We start from the raw sequence: 18759 nt of genomic DNA, 5'->3' as shown, positions 1-18759 counted from the left end.
ATTTTCTTGAAATTAGTTTCAACAGTTGATTTTTTTTTTTTTTTTAAAGAAGAGCTTGAAGTTTACTTATAAACCAATCATCCTAAATGCCCTGATACTGGTAGTTCACATGATTTCTGGCCCCAGCCCTGTTTCCCACCCCCTCCCCGGTGTTTATCGTGGTAGGGGTGACCCCACCATCTGCCCAGGGCTCGGCTGGACCTCGGGGCCCTCCCTGTTCTCAGCCCACCCCACCCCTCCGGCCAGCTCGGCTTCTGTCTGTCTCTCCCACAGCATCCCGCGGCGTTGCCATGGTTGTGGCTGCAGCATCTGGAACCTGAACTGTTGCCACCACCTCCAGATCGATGAGTGAATTGTCCTGACCACGTCGCAGCTGAAAACAATGTTTTAAAAATGTTTGTTCCTTCAGGAGCACTGGATGACCTGGCACTTGGCCTCATTCAGTAGCATTGGTGCTTGCGAGAGGGTGCTTATTCTTGTTACCCCTCGTTGTGTTTGTTCTGGATTTTGATTGTGTAGAGATCCTATAGTAGTTACTTGGGGCATCCCAGAGGCCCTGGTGGACTCTGGTTCTTAATTTTTAAACAGACCGTTGCTCATTTAATTTAACCGAGCGCTGGAGAGAGGTGATAGGGCAGAAGGCAGGATGTGCTTCTGGCATAAGTTGCTTCTATGCTTTCCACCATGAAACATCAGGATAATTAGGTTATTTTCTCCTTGCCCCAGGTTTGTGAAGTTCTCTATGCCCAGTGTTCCTGACTTCGAGACGTTATTCTCGCAGGTTCAGCTTTTCATCAGTACTTGCAACGGGGAGCACATTCGATACGCGACAGACACTTGTAAGCGGAACGGCTCTTCGTCATTTCCCACTGAATGTGTTTGCCCTTGTAGTCATTTATATTTTCAATATTTTGTTGTTGTATCTAGTTGCTGGGCTTTGCCATCAGTTAACAAATGCACTTGTGGAAAGAAAACAGGTAAGATGTGTTATTCAAGTATTCATAATTATGATATATAAGCCTAATTTACAAAATGAACTAATCTGTTAAGATTCCAGGTTGGCACTAAGAATGCTAATAGCACTTAGATGTGTGTCGTCACTTCTGAGTACTCAAAGCATTTGACGTAGAGACAGCTAACCTCTCAGTCAGGTGAGCCACTCTCGGATACAGGGAGGTTACTGGATTTTTGTTTTTGTGGTTTTGGAACTATCGGTCTAGTGCCCTTTGTGTTGTACTACGCTGCTTTCTTGTTTGATTTTTGAATTTTAATATCATGACATAATTTTAGTTTTATAGAAGAGTAGCAAGCATGGTGTAAAGAATTCCCCTTTGCCCTTCACTTAGATTTTCCACATGTGCATCGCACTGCATTTGCTTTTCCTTCTCTGTCCACCTGCAGACTGGAGTTGTCTGAACTTGGGAAAGTAGTAAGTGGCAGACGCGATGCCCCCACCCCCTAGATGCTTCAGGGAGTGTTTCCTAAAAATCAGGACATTCTCTTACACAACCACCCCACAGTGATCAACATTAGGAAACCAACCTTGATAAAAAGCTGTAACAGATTTCCAGAGCTTATTCACATTTTGCCAGTCCTTCCACTAATATCCTTTGTGGCAAAAGACAACCCTAGATCACGGGTTCCATTGTCGTGTTGCTTGAGACGCCTTTAATCTGGAACAGTTCTTCAGTCTGTCTTTATCTTTTGTGAAATTGGCACAAGTTACAATTTGGGTGTTTATTTCTGATTTGAAAGAACTTCAAGACTGGTGGTTTGAAGGAGGCTGAAAAGAGAAAGAGCCAGTTGGTATTTTGTAGGAGTACTAACTAAACTGGTTTGAAAGAGATGATTAAAAACAAATCAACAAGTGTTTGTTGAGGAAACCTCTAAGCTGCCTTACAAACGGGTCTCCTGCCGAGAACCCTACGGTGCCTCCCTGGAAACTCAGTCTCATCATTTGTGATCGGGCAGGAGACTGCCGGTTTGTGAGCTGGTGGCGTTTGTTTCAGCACACTTCTCTGCGGAGTAAGCCATGTTACTCTTGGAGAGGATTTCCCAGTGGGGCTGGATTGCCTGTGGGGCTTGCTGACACCCTGTTCCCAGCTAATTTCCTCAGCATAGGCTCACCTTTATTGTAAATGATTTGGAAAATGTCTGTTTAGATGTAAATGTGATGAAATGTTAGGAAATGCTGCTTTTGAGTATTGATCTTCGTTGTTAAAAAAAAAAGCTTTATGATTTTCAAAAGGGTGCGGCAGCTTAATAAGAGATTTTCTGACTGAAGAGGGACAGACATTTCCTGAAAGAGTGTGGAAACCTCAGATTACTATTTAGTGTTATTTTTTATTTGTAAGTGACAACCTAAGACCCAATGTGCTGCCATCTTTGAGAACTTATCTGAAAGAGGTGTCGTTTCTGACAGCCCCTGCGAGGAATCGGTGTCCTTAAACAAGCCATAGACAAGATGCAGATGAACACAAACCAGCTGACCTCAATACACGCTGATCTCTGCCAGGTGAGCGGCCAGAGCGAGCGAGTCACACCAGGTTGCGGGGCACGGCGGGTTTGCTCAGCATTGGGTTAGATACTTAAGGGCAATTTGGTGATGACTATGATGGGTTGTAGAAGTTGGAAACGGTAGGTAGATCTGTTAGTAAGGGAGTTCTCAGCTGGGTACTGGATGCAAACTGTAGAATGGGGGCTCAGCTAGTAAGCTTGTGTTGTGAGTAGAACAGATGGGGTAATTAGCAGGCAAACACTACAGAAACCCCAAGAATTCATTTACATAGTTTTACATAGTTTAAAATCCCTGCCACCCTGTTTGCTAGCCACCCATTTCCTTCTCCCCAAAGGAAAGCAGTGTTATTAGTTTCTTGTGTATCCTTCCAACTATATTTTAGGTACATACAAGGAAATATATATATTTTTTCCTCTCCTTTCTTTTAACACAAATAGTAATAAATCTATGCAAACTCCATTCTTGCCTTGCTGGTTTCTGCTGAGTGTAGCTTGGAGATGAGGCCAGGTCAGAGCTCCACTGCTGCAGGGTGTTTCCTGACATGACTACACCTTGGTTTAACCAGCCCCTATTGCTGTTCCCGTTACTTCCTTAATGGATGCTATGATGCACGGATCATTTCAAACACACATTCTAATTTCACATAAGATGTGCCTTCTTCCCCCAACCCCAGCTTTTCATCTTTAACACTTTTTAGTTGAGGTACAACATACGTACAGCAATGCACTAATCAGTGAGTTTACACATATGTCTACACCCCTGTACGCCCCCATCCAGACAAGAACTTGCCCACCTGCCTGTGCTCACTTTCTTGAGCTGCACAATAACCTGCTCTTACCCAAAGAGTTCAGAAATGAAGAGGATTCATTTCAGACTCTGTTGTCTCTCTGTGCTGGTCCGTTTCTCTTCCATTAGTTCAGCAAAGAGGAAAAGGACACGTTTGTTGCCCCATCTGTCATCAGGTGGGTGGTGGGTGGGCTAAGCGGTAACCGAGCTTTCGTTCTTCTGGGAAGCGCTCCATCTCATAGCTGGTTAGTCTTCTGTAAAGAAATGCTGTTTTGTTTTTACTGGTTAGGAAAATGAAGCAGTGTGTTGACATTTAGACTATTGAATCAATAAAATGTAAGACCAAAATAGCACTTTCTTCAAACTTCTGAAATCTTTGAATTTTCTCCTTCTGCTAAAGCCTGCCAAAAGTATTTAAAATAATGATTTAATATGAATTTGTTCATAGCTTTGTTTGCTGGCAAAATGCTTTAAACCTGCCCTTCCATATCTCGATGTGGATATGATGGATATCTGTAAAGAGAACGGAGCCTATGATGCAAAGCACTTTCTATGTTACTATTATTATGGAGGGATGATCTATACCGGGCTGAAGAACTTCGAGAGAGCACTCTACTTTTTTGAACAGGTAACGTTTCCTCTCAGTATCTCTGAGGTTGATCTGCACTTTGGTGATCAGCAAGTGCTATCTCAGGTTTACAGTTGGAGCCCACTGACCCCGGGGCCCCTTCTCCTCTCCGAGACTGCTCCTTTGTGGTGGCGCAACCTGGGTGCGCTGCGAGGTTGAGCGGTTTCAGGTGGAACAGTCCCCACAGGACCACCCTCACTCCAGGCCCGCCGGCTGCAAATTCGGGGTCCCCTTGACCTCCACAGGCTCATTCATTCACTAGAACAACACGTAGAAAGTGCTATACTTTGGTTTACAGTTTTACCGTCATGAAAGGATAGAGATTGAAATCAGCTGAGGGAGGAGAGGCTTGGGCCGAGTCCAGGAGGGGCCGAGCAGGGAGCCCCGGCACCCTCTCCCTGTGCGGTCCTGCACGGCGCTGCTGGCTGTGGGGGTTTGCGAAGCTGCCAGCATGCAGTATGTCCGAGACGGGTTGGCTTTTACAGTGGGGATTTATTTACAAATTTACAGTTCACGGGCTGTGAAAACGTCCCACTCAAGGCATCAGCAGGACGATACTTGGATGCTGAAGAGAGGATGCCAGCATTTGGGACTCCTCTCTCACACGGGAAGGCACACGGTCAGCATCTGCTGGTCCTTCTCTCCTGGTCTCGTTGCCTTCAGCCGCTGGTTCCGGTGGCCTCTCTGAGCCTCTCTGGGTCCTCTCTTAGCATCTCCAGGGCGTTTCTCTCTGCGCTCTCTGGCGTTTTCCTGTCCTTTATTCTCTCTTAGAGGACTCCAGTAAAGGATTAAGAGCCACCTTGAATGAGATGGGTCACATTTCAGTTGAAACAACTGAATCAAAATGTCCCATCCAAAATAAGTCCACACCTACAGAAATGTACCAAAAGAACACGGCCTTTTCTGGGGCACGTAATAGCTTCAAACCAGCACAGCGCCTCTCAGCTGCGATATGCCCGGCATGCACAGGGTGTGGCCAAGCAGGGAGGCCCCCGAGCTTCTCTGGGGGCTCCATCACATGGCTGACGGTTCACCCCCAGCCCCTCCTGACCCCATACCCCCATCGTAAATCCCCTTGTTTGACCGTCAGGGCCTGAAGATCTCCTTCTTCCTCCCAGTAGCCGAGGGCAAAGGCCAGGCCTCTCTTCGGGCAAAGTTCACCCTTCCGCACATGGGATGGGGATTCTCTTCTCAAGCTGAAGAGCAGGAGCTGCACAGGGGAGCACCAGTGAGAGCATCCTAACCTCGGCTTTACCACTTACCCTCGATCTGTTTGGGGCAAGTGATGTGCATCTCTTGACAAGTTTTATTTATTTTGAGAAGTAAAACATTCTCATGGTTCAAAATTCAAAGGGTATTAAGTGACAGCTTCCTTCCACCCTTGTCCCCTGGCCATTGGTCTGCAGAGTGAGACGTATTCCAGAGTCTGTAGAATATTCTGGAGGTTTACTCTGGTCTGAAAAAAAGGCAATATTGATTAATACCCATGTTTTCAAGATAAATTAGCCAAGTGTTCATAAGTTGCTGTTTTATTCAGAACATGTATTAAGGCAATAATGGGCATTCTGAACCTCCAGGGGGCTCACATTTTAGCTGAAATGTGAACACGGAAACACATACGTCTGTGCTCTGGGCATTGCCAGCCTCCATGGAGGCTTGTGGTTCTTGGGTGATGGCACACAGCACCCCAGCCGGGGAGGCTTGCTGAGCCCCTCGGGACCAGGGTTCCTGCCTGGCTCTGCGGGGGGCCCGGGAGGGTCACCACCCAGTGGCGGCACTGACAGATGCCCTGGCAGGACGCTGGCTCCCTGCGGTGACCACAGGCAGATCTGCTGCTGGTCATGAAACTCTGGAAACATGCTCTGTAGCCCCTGAATCCTCGATCAGTTTTACAGCCCAGTGTAATAACGATCTGCAGATGTTGAGATCAGGGGGCGTTTCAAAGACAGGCAAGTAGGCCAGGGACTCAGACGTAGTTCCATTGTAATAGTTAAAATGTGTTCTAGAAAATGTTCTTGATGTTTATAGATATGAACCTTTTCTCTGAAAATTTGCTTATTCCTGATTTTGCCCTAATGACCAGCTTTGTCCAGTGTCAGTCTGCCGCATGCAGCTGTGTTTGAATGGCATGCATGCAGTTACAGATGGTATGACTCCCTAATTGCAAAAGGGGATCTTTTAGAAAACTTAAAAAAGAAGGATATGCTTATTGGAAAAACAATTAAGGGTACTCAATGTGGTATAAAGTAAAAAGTGAAAGTAATTTCATCTCTGCTCTGTGGATTGACCTAGTGAGTTTACTCGTCAGTCCCCTGTTGGTATAAATTTAGGTTGATTCTGGTATTTCACTATTAAAACAGTGTTGCAGTGGGAATTACTGTACTTGTGTCCTTAAGCAGTTACGTTTCTGTAAAATAATCTCAAAGAAATGGCCTCACAGGCTCAGTAGTTTGGGTTTTGATCTGGAAGATTTGGGCAGATTTGGGTTTGATGGTTTTCAATTCTTCATCATCCTCATAAATCAAAATGAAAGGACATGAAAAATTAACCCACAGAATGGGAGGAAATATTTGTGAATCCCATTTCTGATAAAGGGCTTATATGCAGAGGATATAAAGAACTCTTGCAACTCAACATAAAGACAGATAACCCAGTTAGAAGATGGGCAAAGGATTTGAATAGACATTTCTCCAATGGAGACAGACAGATGGCCTGTAAGCATGTGAGAAGATGCTCAGCCTCATGAACCATCAGGGAAATGCAAACCACACCCACGGAGATGGCTCTGATCAAAAAGACAGTAACAGGCATTGCAGATGTGGGGAAATTGGAACCTTCCTATGCATAGAATGTGCCGCCACTTTGGAAAATACTTTGGTGGTTCCCTAAAAAGTTAAACATTGTTACCATATGACCTGGCGATTCCACTCTTGGGTATACACACAGAGAATTGAAAGCAGGCATTTAAACAAAAACTCATACACGAATGTTCATAGCAGCTCTGTTCACAATAGCCAAAAAGTGGAAACAACGCAAATACCCACTAACTGATGAATGGCTGAGCAAAACGTGGTACCTCCGTACAGTGGAATGTTACTCGACCATAGAAACAACACGAATGAGCCTGTAAACCAGTGGCCTAGAGGAGAGGCCAGTCGCAAAGGGCCCCGAAGTTGATGGTGATTGCCGGGGAGAGGGGAGAATGGCAAGTGGCCTTTGTGTGTGTCGTCATTTCCTAATTCGAGCTACTGTCTGTGGTTAACTGCTCTCTCCTCCTGCGTCCGCTCTCTCTTCACACTAACGCATTTTTCTTCTGCACAGGCTATAACTACTCCTGCCATGGCAGTCAGCCACATCATGTTGGAATCATATAAAAAGTATATTCTAGTTTCTTTGATATTACTTGGCAAAGTACAACAGCTACCGAAATATACGTCTCAAATCGTGGGTAGATTCATAAAGGTGAGTTTTTAAAATGTTGACTGTTCTTAGGGGACATATAAAGTCCATAAAGAGATTGTACCGAGGTGGTTCTGAAATTTTACTTGACAGTGACTTAGCCTTCCGGAGGGCTTCCCGACTCTGCCCTGAGCTGTTCGTCGCGTCCCTGGTTCCATCCCGGCTGTAGACCCACTGGCCACCCCGATTGAAGTCGAGTGTTTCTCAGCAAACTTGTTTTCAAACCTTTGCCCTGAGTACTTATAGCTGTAAGGGTTGATTGCTTTCGTATTTCTTCATCACATTGTAGCCAAAACCCTGAAAAGGCAGCGCTGATTCTGGTTAATTCTCAATTTGCCCAAATGTTGGGAGGGTCTTACTCCAGCCCCACCTGAAGACCATGAGCTACTCACCGAGCTGCTGATTCAGTTCTAATTGATGAACTCCGGTGTTGGGACCACATTTTGTTTATTTTTACTTAGTTAACTGTTTAATTTTGAAGTTCCTGTTAATAGTTTGAAAAAAATGGAGCAGAGCGAATGGTGTATGAGGGTCACAGTCACTTTGATGGCCCTGTCCCCCTGGCCCTCCGGGTACCGAGCTCAGGATCTCAGGAGGCAGCATTCCTGACGACAGGGTTTTCCCCTGGCTTGGCAAACGCAGCCTGTGCGCACAGGCTCCAGCTGCCTCCTCGCAGGCGAGCAGGACGGTGGCTGAGCGAGTTCTCAGGGCCGCCTTCAGAGCAGTGACCGCAGGCCGTCCTGGGGAACCCTGGGGGTCCTTTAGTGGCCCCCACAAGCCTGCTTTAGAATGAAGGCTGTGTAAAGTGACAACTTTGTGACTTGAGGACAGCGTTCCTGAGGATTAGGAATTGGTTTATGGTTAAAAAATTAAGAAGCACAGACTTCAGAATCCAGTTTCTTCCTGTCAGTAGTATCCCTCGTTCCCACGCCACTTCATCTGGGACCCCTGCCTCAACTTCTTACTGCATAGAGTACGGAATAATGGGCACGACATGCCATGCGCTCAGGCCCTTGGCAGCCCTCAGCCGGTCTGTGGACTTGTTCCTGCTTTCCTTCTCAGCAGCGTTCCCCGTTGGATCTGGTCAGGTGTACACTTGTGTGTGAGCTGGAGCTTTGGGAAAGATGGAAGTTGTGCCTTCTTTCTTCCCAGTGCAATCTATCTAGGAAAAAAAGAGCCGCTGACAGGAAAACGGACGTGCTCACCTTTCCTGAAATCAGCACCTTCTCCCTGCTGTGCCAGGCATTTGCTCTGCACCACTGCCTTTTATTGGCAGTGCATTGCTCCATAATGCATTTCAATCCGTGGCCTTAAAAACTTGGCATTGGCTTTGGGTAAATTAGTTTGTTAGGAAACACTAAAGGGGATTGAGTTAGACTCCTATTCTCTTGCTTTATTTGATGGGTTCCTTGAGGTTTTGTTTTTAACATTCCTGCGAAAACCACACAATCATAAATCTTTTTGCTTCCGATACTGATTTCCTTCCTCTTTATGTTTTTCCACCCTTAAACCTGTAGCCCCTTAGCAATGCATACCACGAGTTAGCGCAAGTTTATTCCACCAATAATCCCTCGGAACTCCGAAACCTGGTGAACAAGCACAGCGAGACGTTCACACGTGACAACAACATGGGGCTGGTGAAGCAGTGCCTGTCGTCTCTCTACAAGAAGAACATCCAGAGGCTGACCAAGGTGAGCTCATGCGGCCTTCCCCGGCCTGGCTCCCATTCCTCCTTTCGGTGCCGAGGACACGGGCTCAGAGAGGAAGGGCAGGATTCTCTAGCAAGAGAGAGCTCTCCACGATGGGGTGTGTGAGAAAGCATTTGAACGTGCCGTTTGGTCCTTTCGGGGCCGGTGCAGGGCGTTTGAGAAGAGGAAAGAAGGCGGCTCATCAGGAGGTAAACGGGACCACGTGGGGTGCTGCTGGCAATGCCGAGAGAAGCCCGTCATTGCCGGCTGCATGGACCCTCCTTAACGCGCTACTTGAACCAAGACTACTCTCTGGCGTTTCCGGGAAGGCCAGGGTTGTACAAACACTGTGCTGAGTGGTAGAGTGTAGACATGTTGTATACTTTTTCGTTTCAAAATGAAATGAACCTGATGGTTTTTGATTATAGAAAATAATGCCTGTTATCAAGCCTTCTAACAGTACAGAAAAGTGTAAAAAGAAAGATGCTATCCTACGGCGTTAGGAAGCATTTGCCGCAAGTGCTGGCAACCTGCTGAGAGCAGCTGAGCACTTGAGAAGCTGTCTGGGTGCAGGCCCCGCACCGCATTCCTAGCTGTCCGCACCCGGGGAACCTTCTCCGGCGTGCCCCCTTGGCACTGTGTCATCCGGGGTGGGCCTGGGGAAGGAGGGAAAGGTCGGGCAGATTTGCCGGGTGGGCCCCTGGGGGGGTGAGCCCCCGGGGAAGGTGACTTTCCCTAGTACCGGGAGAGGTTGGGAAGGAAAGCGAGTCTGGGGAGCAGCCGTGGATGTGGGCAGGCCGTCCAGACGGACGCCCCAAAGGAGAGGAAGCAAGGTGGGGAGACAGTCACTGAGTGACGGGGAAGGACATTCCTTCTGGATACTGGAGAGAGGGTACAGCTTCCTGACCAACGTAAAGAAGTCAACAGGTAAGTTTAAAACATTTTGTTCATTTGTAAGAGGAAAAGGAAGAGCCTGCGAGAGAGCAAAAACAAATGTAACCTGTCAGCAAGAATAAAACCAACTTGACCCACAAGTTGCAACAAAGAGCCTAATTCTCTTCACAAAAATTTTTATTTGGTTCAGATGCCAACAGAACCACTTAAGTAAATCCCCGTCTCTCGCCATCAGGAGTTAGTCGTTAAAAAAAAAGCTGTACCCGTTAGTGACTAGTCCTTAAGGTTCAGAAAACAGAATCAAAACGTCAGCAAGGGAAGAAGACAGTGTGTAGGAAGGCACAGCTGGGAAAAATCATCCATCTCCTTGTGGGCTTCTCGCCGCTGTCAGCACTGGGGAGTACCTTGGTAGCTAGTGCTTCGAGAAGTCAGTATACGACAAGGCGCTTTTCTGTTTTGGGTGGGATGAACCAGAACAAGGGTGTGATCAAGCACACAGACAAGGTGTGGAGGTGGTTGTTCCGGGCTGGGCGGGGGCTCAGCATGCGACCACTACACGCTGGGTGTCATGTCCTAGTGCCAGATGGTGGAAGGGGGAAATAAAGGGATTCTCTAGTCCCGTTAGGCTCTTTTTTATTTTTCATTTTATTATCAGAAAATCAGAAGGTGTTCCAGAAGTCCCAACAAGTCTTAAGTCTCGTTGACTGGGACAGTGTTCGCGGCGTTGCTTGCTGGAAGGCGACTGGGAGATGGGGGGCCTTTCCTGCACTGGGAGATGGCTCATTGCTGGCAGACCCTTTTCTGGTTGTCTGTCCGTATCCTCTCTGTGTGTCCGTGCACGCACTCCGGTTAGGTGCCATTGGACTCACCCTCCACGGGCCGCCCACACCCTGTGTCTGTCGCTCGGTGTGCCGTACCCCTCCTTCCAGACCTGTCCCACAGCGAGCCTGAGGTGGGGCTCTGTTGTGTGGATGGATCCGAAGGTATTTACCTCGATTGCTGGATATTCAGGTGGAAGTTTCCATTTATTTAGAAGTAGGAAAAATGGTAACTTTTATGAATTTAGAAGTGTTCACTTTCGATTCTTCATTTGTGTTAAACTATGCGTGCTTCTTAAAATTAACAATTCCACAAACACATTTGCATTATACCATCTAGAACTCTCAAGACCAGGGTTTTAACATGCCTGCCCTGAAAGTGCAGTTGTTGCAAATATTGCCAGCTGCCTGAAAAGAGGTATTTTCACCAAATCCCAAGGAGAGCAGTGGGAGGCCCTGGTTTCCTTTAACTTTGGTTTTTGAAGGATGGATACAGTTTTTACAGTTATTTTTATTTTATTGAGCAGGAGCTATATTTACAAAATTCAGGAAATATACAAAGCTCCATCCAGTTCCTGTACCACAGCCAACCTTTTTCTTTCCCCAGAGGCAAATAGTGCACATACATGCACTCGTACATATACTTGGCTATTTTGTTTTACATAAACGTTATATGTCGTACGTACTGTTCTGCACCCTCCTTTTTTATATTTAAAGATGTACATATCTTTTTTTTTAATTCAGTTTTATTGAGATATATTCACATGCCATACAGTCATCCATGGTGTACAATCAGCTGTTCACAGTACCCTCTTATAGTTGTGCGTTCATCACCCCAATCTATTTTTTTTTTCATTTTTATTGAGATTGTTCAGATACCATACAATTATCCAAAGATCTAAAGTGTACAATCACTTGCCCGTGGGTACCCTCATACAGCTGTGCATCCATCACACTTAATTTTTGTTCAATTTTTAGAAATTTTTCATTACTCCAGACAAGAAATAAAGTGAAAGATGAAAAAAGAAAAAAAGAAAAGGAAACTCTAATCCTCCCCTATCCCTAACCAACCCCCCTGAATTGTTGACTCGTAGTATTGATATAGTACATTTGTTACTGTTTATGAAAAAATGTTGAAATACTACTAACTGTAGTATATAGTTTGTAATAGGTATATAGTTCTTCCCCATATGCCCCTCTATTGTTAACTTCTAATTGTATTCTCATACATTTGTTCTGGTTCATGGAAGCGATTTCTAGTATTTGTACAGTTGATCATGGACATTGCCCACCATAGGATTCAGTTTTATACATTCCCATCTTTTGACCTCCAACTTTCCTTCTGGTGACATATATGACTCTGAGCTCCCCCTTTCCACCTCATTCACACACCATTCGGCACTGTTAGTTATTCTCACATCTTGCTACCGACACCCCTGTTCATTTCCAAACATTTAAGTTCATCCTAATTGAACATTCTGCTCATACTAAGCAACCACTCCCCATTCTTAAGCCTCGTCCTATATCTTGGTACCTTATATTTCATGTCTATGAGTTTACATATTATAATTCGTTCCTATCAGTGAGACCCTGCAATAATTGTCCTTATGTGTCTGGCTTATTTCACTCAGTATATTGCCCTCGAGGTTTTGTCATCAACCCCCTTTTTTTTTTAATATGGTTTTGTTCACTCACCGTACATTCCATCCCAAGTAAATAATCGATGGTTCTCTGCATGGTCATACATTTATGTGTTCACCACCTTCACCACTATCTATATAAGAGCATCTACATTTCTTCCACAAGGCAGGAGGGAGAGTCAAAGAAAGTAGAAAGGCAAAAGAAAGAGGAAAGAAAATGACAGCTAGGAAGCAGCAAAAGGAAAAATAACCTTAAATCAAAGCAGAATAAAGAATCAGACAATACCACCAATGTCAAGTGTCTTAACATGCCTCCCCTATCCCCCCCTCTTATGTGCATTCACCTTGGTATATCACCTTTGTTACATTAAAGGAAGCATAATACAATGATTGTGTTATAGTCTCTCGTTTACGTTGATTGCATCCCTCCCCCAATGCCTCCCCATTTTTAACACCTTGCAAGGTTGACATTTGCTTGTTCTCCCTCGTAAAAGACCTTATTTGTACATTTTATCACAATTGTTGAATACTCTAGATTTCACCAAGTTACATAGTCCCAGTTAAAGATGTACATATCTTGGATTCCTTTTCAGTTTATAAAGAACTTCCTCACTTTTTTGTTTGTTTTGTTTTTTACAAATGCAGAGTGTGTTCCCTTTTGCCCTTTTATGGCTGTGTTAGAATTCACTTCACCAGGCCCCTGCTGATGGCATTTAGGTGGTTTTCATCATTTGCTGATTGAACAGTGCTCCAGAGAAGAGTCTGGCCCACCTGTCATTTCATGCATAAATGTGGATGTGCGGGACGGGGGGGGGGCCTTTCCAGAGGTGGCGGCACATTGGTGATTCATGGCTGTGGATGCGTGTGTCCACGTACCCTAACTAAGTAGCATGTCATCAGACCTCTAGATCTTCAGCAAACGGATAGGTGAAAAGCAGAATCTTGATGTTTTGTTTCAAGTTCTTCTAACTATAGGGTCGAGAGCCCTTTGGTTTCGTTTCCTGTGTGCTTCAGGTCTTTGGAGGAGGTGGCCCTTTGCTTGCTGTGTTGGAAGAGTGCGGAGTGCACCGGCAAAGTTCACTTCTGTCAGTTCTCCTAGGAAACTGGTGGCTCAGACCGCTGGGTTCAGTGACACAACGAGAACGCTATCCTATTTAATAAAATGTCTTTCCTCGGTTGTTTCTACCTGTAACAAATTCTCCTTCTGAATTTCAGACATTTTTAACACTATCATTACAAGACATGGCGAGTCGTGTGCAGTTGTCTGGACCTCAGGAGGCAGAAAAATATGTCCTACACATGGTAAGTGTGTTTTCTTTTCTTTTCTTTGAATTAAATAATTAATGGATTTTGTCTGTATCAAAGTAGCACATGTTCATTATGGGAAACAGAGAAAAGGAACAAGGAGGGGAAACAGCCAAAGCAAACCACTGTGCTCTGTTTCCTGCAGTCTGTGGGTTTTTCCCATCACTATGTGCTCGGAAGATATACACAGTTAGGTACTGGTTGGTTTCCTTATTTCTTATATTTACACGTTTTCATTATCAGAGCTTTGGTAAACATCATTTAAAGACTCACAGATACACAAAGGAGTGCTACTCAGCTTGCAGCCCAGGAGGAGATACAAGCTTGTGCCGTATGTACTTCACGGCACTGCTTCCTTTGTCAACAAAGTCTTCCTTAAAAAGTGTCTGCTGAATTAACAGCATGCTTGGTGGTGTGGTTGGTTTCTGTTCTGGCATGCGTCCCTGACCTCGTGGTAGGCCGGTGTCAGTCTCCGACTCCGCGTGAGTAGCACCGACATAAAGGGGGCTGCAAGAAGCACCTGTGTCCTCACAGCCCAGCTTGAGAAATGAAACGTCACCATCCACCAAAAATTCCCCGTTGATTGTGCCACCAGCCCCCATCAAGAAACGGCATGTGGCCAGCACCCTAGAAGCAGCTCTAGCCTCCACCTCCAGTCACGACCCCTGGCTGAAAGGTCTTTTTTTTTTTTTAATTGATTTTTTTAATATTCATTTTATTGAGATATATTCACATACCACGCAGTCATACAAAACAAGTCATACATTTGATTGTTCACAGTATTATTACATAGTTGTACATTCATCACCAAAATCAATCCCCGACACCCTCATTACCACACACACAAAAATAACCAGAATAATAATTAAAGCGAAAAAGAACAACTAAAGTAAAAAAGAGCACTGGGCGCCCTTGTCTGTCTGTCTGTTTTTTTCCTTCCCCCATTTTTCTACTCATCCATCCATACACTAGACAAAGGGGAGTGTGGTCCTTATGGCTTTCCCAGTCCCATTGTTACCCCTCATAAGCTACATTTTTATACAATCGTCTTCAAGATTCATGGGTTCTGGGTTGTAGTTTGATAGTTTCAGGTATCTACCACCAGCTACCCCAATTCTTTAGAACCTAAAAAGGGTTGTCTATATTGTGCGTAAGAGTGCCCACCAGAGTGACCTCTCGGCTCCTTTTGGAATCTCTCTGCCACTGAAGCTTATTTCATTTCCTTTCACATCCCCCTTTTGGTCAAGAAGATGTTCTCCGTCCCACGATGCCAGGTCTACATTCCTCCCCGGGAGTCATATTCCACGTTGCCAGGGAGAGTCACTCCCCTGGGTGTCTGATCCCACGTAGTGGGGAGGGCAGTGATTTCACCTGCCAAGTTGGCTTAGCTTGAGAGAGAGGGCCACATCTGAGCAACAGACAGGCATTCGGGAGGAGGCTCTTAGGCACAATTATAGGGAGGCCCAGCCTCTCCTTTGCAGCAACCGTCTTCCCAAGGGCAAATTGAAAAGTCTTATCCTGACTTCCCATAGCCTGTTTGGGTTGTGTTTGTTGTTGAGCTTTATAAGAAGAGACAGGAAGTGTGTCCTTTTGAGATTTAACATGTGAGATTTATACCTGATGTTGGATAGCTGCATGTGTTAGTCAGGGTTCTCTAGGGAAACAGAAACAACAGGAGATATGTGTAAATCAGAGATTTTATAAAAGTGTCTCACACAATTTTAGGGGTGCACAAGTCCAGATTCCATAGGGCAGGAAGCAAGCTGGCAACTCCTGTGAAGGTCTTCAATGAACTCCTCAGGAGAGGCTGGCTAGCTGAAGGACAGATGAAAGTTCTCTCTTTTCCCTTAAAAGTCTTCAACCGATTGAATTAAATCCAACTGACTGGATTCTCTCATTGTGGAAGACACTCCCTTAGTTGATCATAGATGTAATCAGCCACAGATGCAATCAGTCGACTGATGATTTAATAAACCAGCCTCTGCTTTACTAACCAGCCCCAAATGTCCTTGCAGTAACGGCTAGGCCAGGGCTTGCTTGACCAGACACCTGGGCACCGTCACCTGGCCAAGGTGACACATGAACCCACCCTCACGCTGCAGTTTGTTCACTTTCAGGCTACGGGGTCCTGTTCTGGGACGGTTTTTGGTTATCACGCTGCGGCGAGCCTAGGATCATGTTTCCGCTGGGTGTTTTCCATCCGCTCTTTAAAGGGGTGGCTCTCAGTGCTCACCAGGTTAGAGAACCACACCTTCCATTTTACATGTGCTGTAGGTCGCTCTTTCATCAAAACAAGTCCTCTTCCAAGGCCGGTAGGGAGTAAGGCAGCTTAGGCAACGCGGCGCCACTGCTGATGGATAGAATGACTGTTTTCACCCCTGGGGTGTTGTGTTAGGGAGAACGATAACTGTGTGGGAGTTTCATTGACTTTTCACTTTTTAGTTTCACAGACAGGATTCAGGTATAAGGGTCAATCAGATAAATCTCAGTCATTGATGCAGATAAAAAGCATAGACCTTAAAACTACTTTGGAGTCAGCATTGGCAGAAGAGTTTTCTTGTAGTATTCGAAAATAATTTCTATTGGGGTGAAACAAAAATGAGTTAGGACTTGACTTTTTAAAATGCAAAAGCAGTGTAAATTCTATCAGTGAAACTGATGTTTAAAAATGCAAGGGCAGGGGTTTTTCGGGGGTCAGTTATGTACCCTTATTGACTAAAGTGTGAGGCACAGAGTAGGTGTTGGTTAAGTCCTTGTTGAGTAAACCCTTGGTATTTAACGGCACACATGCAGATTTACATGTGTTGCTTCCGGTGCTTCCCCACAGCATGTTTAATCACTGTGTTCACACAGTGCTCAGGTCTGAACTGCTTTCCGGATTTTTTGTTACAGATAGAAGATGGCGAAATTTTTGCAAGTATTAATCAGAAGGATGGTATGGTCAGTTTTCATGATAACCCTGAAAAATATAATAACCCAGCCATGCTTCATAACATTGACCAGGAGGTGAGGACGAGTGGGGGTCTGGTTGATGTTTGAGAAGTTGTGTGTGAAATTCTTCCCCAGTCCTGTGGGGTCATTTTAGTGTGTGTAGTCCCCAAACTGTGAACATCTTAGGTGTCAGAAAGTTAAATTCAAATTATGCTGCTTAAAACTTCCAGAAGAGTCTTCCACCTGGTACAGCGTTCTCCCCACCCACCCGCCACGTATATGATGGAGCATTGTTCCCGGGGAGTTCTGGGTCTCAGGAAGCCTCTCCTGGGTGCGGTCAGGGGCAGGGTTAGCGGTGCGGCTGAAGGAGAGGGCAGGAAGGCCTGTCCCCTGCAGCCCCCGCGCAGCAGCAGTGCCACAGCAGGGCAGCGTGTGCTCTGCACGCCTGAGGCTGTGCCGCCCCAAGTGCCACTCGGGGTCCCGGCTGGGGAGTGCGGGGCGTGACCCCTGCTGTGGGACGTCATGACGACGGAAATTAACTCTCAGACACCTCGTGGCATAGTGCCCCTCAGATAGATCCCTTTTTCACAATTCTAAAATCCACAAAACCTGAAAACTGGAACTCATCTGATGGTAAAATGTTCCCTGAACTGCCGTGTCACCTTTCTCTTTCCCACTTGGTGTGCCTAGTTTTTGGTTTCTCGGCAGAGGTGGCCCCGTGTTGGTGGTGGGTGCTGCCCTAGACCCAGCTGGGGGTGTTGGGGGACAGCACTTGGACTGTGCTAACTTCGTGTAATCCAGAAAACTCTCAGTTGAAGTTCCATCCAGCCCCGCAGATTAAGGGATTGTGGGTCTACAGAGCCTGTACTAACAGCCTGGGTGGAAACGAATGAAATTGACTAATCCTGTGCACTAATTATGCTCAAACACATCCATCCCAGATGCTGAAGTGCATCGAGCTTGATGAGCGGCTGAAGGCCATGGATCAGGAGATTACCGTGAACCCCCAGTTCGTGCAAAAGGTGATTCCATTTTTCTCTCATTAACTGGAAGTGGGCTTGATGGGGAAGGAATGTGGGATTGACTTCAGTGTCCTTGAAAACCTTTATCAATAAGTTCACTGAGAAATATTCATTGAGAGCATTTTCAAACTAATGAGAGTGTGTTTAGATGCTTACGGGGCTCCTAGAACTGACTGCTCTCCATGGTAAGAAGGGCGACTTCCGTCTGGAGGGCCGGGCCGGGCGCCGTGGTGGGTTGTTTGGGGCTGGTGGGAAAGCCTTGCCGTGGCAAACACGAACACACTGCCTCGCTCTCCTCTTGTACAGAGTATGGGGTCACAAGAAGACGATTCAGGAAACAAACCATCCAGTTACTCTTGAAACTAATATCCATCCTGAGATAAACACAAGAGACCGTTACCCTGGCCAGTGACAGGTGTTAGGAGAGCAGCAGAGAGGACCGAGACTGTTTCACCTGGACGTTGAGAAATGCGTTTGCTTTGTCATCTCCAGTCCTGTATGCTTTCAGAAAACCATTCTCTCTGCAAAGAAAGGGAAAAAAAATCTCAAACTTTAAACTCTGTTGTGGATTTATTTATCCTCAGATTAATGTTGTTATTGCATTAAATCTACCTTTTTGTTTTAAATTACTTGAACGTTGATGTGTTTTCTATATCACTTATTCCCCCCTCCAGAAAGTTTTTAAAGATCACTTTCAGTATGAACAGACATAGGTGAATTATAGCAATTTTTAATAGCTTGGAATCTAAAAGTTGATATGTTTCCTTTAAAAAATAAACTGAGAAGAGCCCATGAGGCAGAAGCTAATTTTTTATAATTCATGTGCACTTCAGTGGGAGTGTGATTGCAGATTAAAGGGATGCTCTTGCATTCTTAAACGTGTCTAAACCGCACAGGGGCTGACTTCTGGTCCTGAGAAAGCCTTTTTCCCTCTCTCTTTACACTGTAGTTTCCATTAGGCAGATACCAGGCTTCCCCACTTTTCTAGGAACGTTTTTGGTTAAGTTGCACAGTTGTATTTTGATTGTGTTCAGGGGCCCTCTTTCCACAGAACCCTAAAATTCATCTGA

At 45.6% G+C, this 18759-nt stretch overlaps 1 protein-coding gene across 1 annotated transcript; it reads left to right on the top strand.

Moving 5' to 3' along the window:
• Positions 1 to 79: 79 nt before the first annotated feature.
• Positions 80 to 18318, top strand: COPS3 (COP9 signalosome subunit 3). The gene is made up of 10 exons (XM_037808599.1): positions 80 to 839; positions 928 to 977; positions 2423 to 2515; positions 3753 to 3932; positions 7254 to 7394; positions 8909 to 9082; positions 13647 to 13733; positions 16629 to 16742; positions 17609 to 17689; positions 17996 to 18318. Exons 1-10 carry the CDS (start codon positions 743 to 745, stop codon positions 18047 to 18049), a joined length of 1071 nt encoding a protein of 356 aa, XP_037664527.1. The 5' UTR covers positions 80 to 742; the 3' UTR covers positions 18050 to 18318.
• The last annotated feature ends 441 nt before the right edge of the window (positions 18319 to 18759 follow it).

Source organism: Choloepus didactylus, chromosome 18 (assembly GCF_015220235.1).
Source record: "Choloepus didactylus isolate mChoDid1 chromosome 18, mChoDid1.pri, whole genome shotgun sequence".
Taxonomy (NCBI): Eukaryota; Metazoa; Chordata; class Mammalia; order Pilosa; family Megalonychidae; genus Choloepus; species Choloepus didactylus.
Note: the sequence above shows the minus strand (reverse complement) of the source record. Positions and strands in the feature narration are given on the sequence as shown.

Coding starts and splice junctions, on each gene's coding strand:
- COPS3 (XM_037808599.1), top strand. CDS start 743: ATGCCCAGTGTTCCTGACTTCGAGACGTTATTCTCGCAGGTTCAGCTT. Junction 2,516..3,752: donor TACACGCTGATCTCTGCCAG/GTGAGCGGCCAG, acceptor ATTTGTTCATAG/CTTTGTTTGCTGGCAAAATG. Junction 7,395..8,908: donor TCGTGGGTAGATTCATAAAG/GTGAGTTTTTAA, acceptor TTAAACCTGTAG/CCCCTTAGCAATGCATACCA.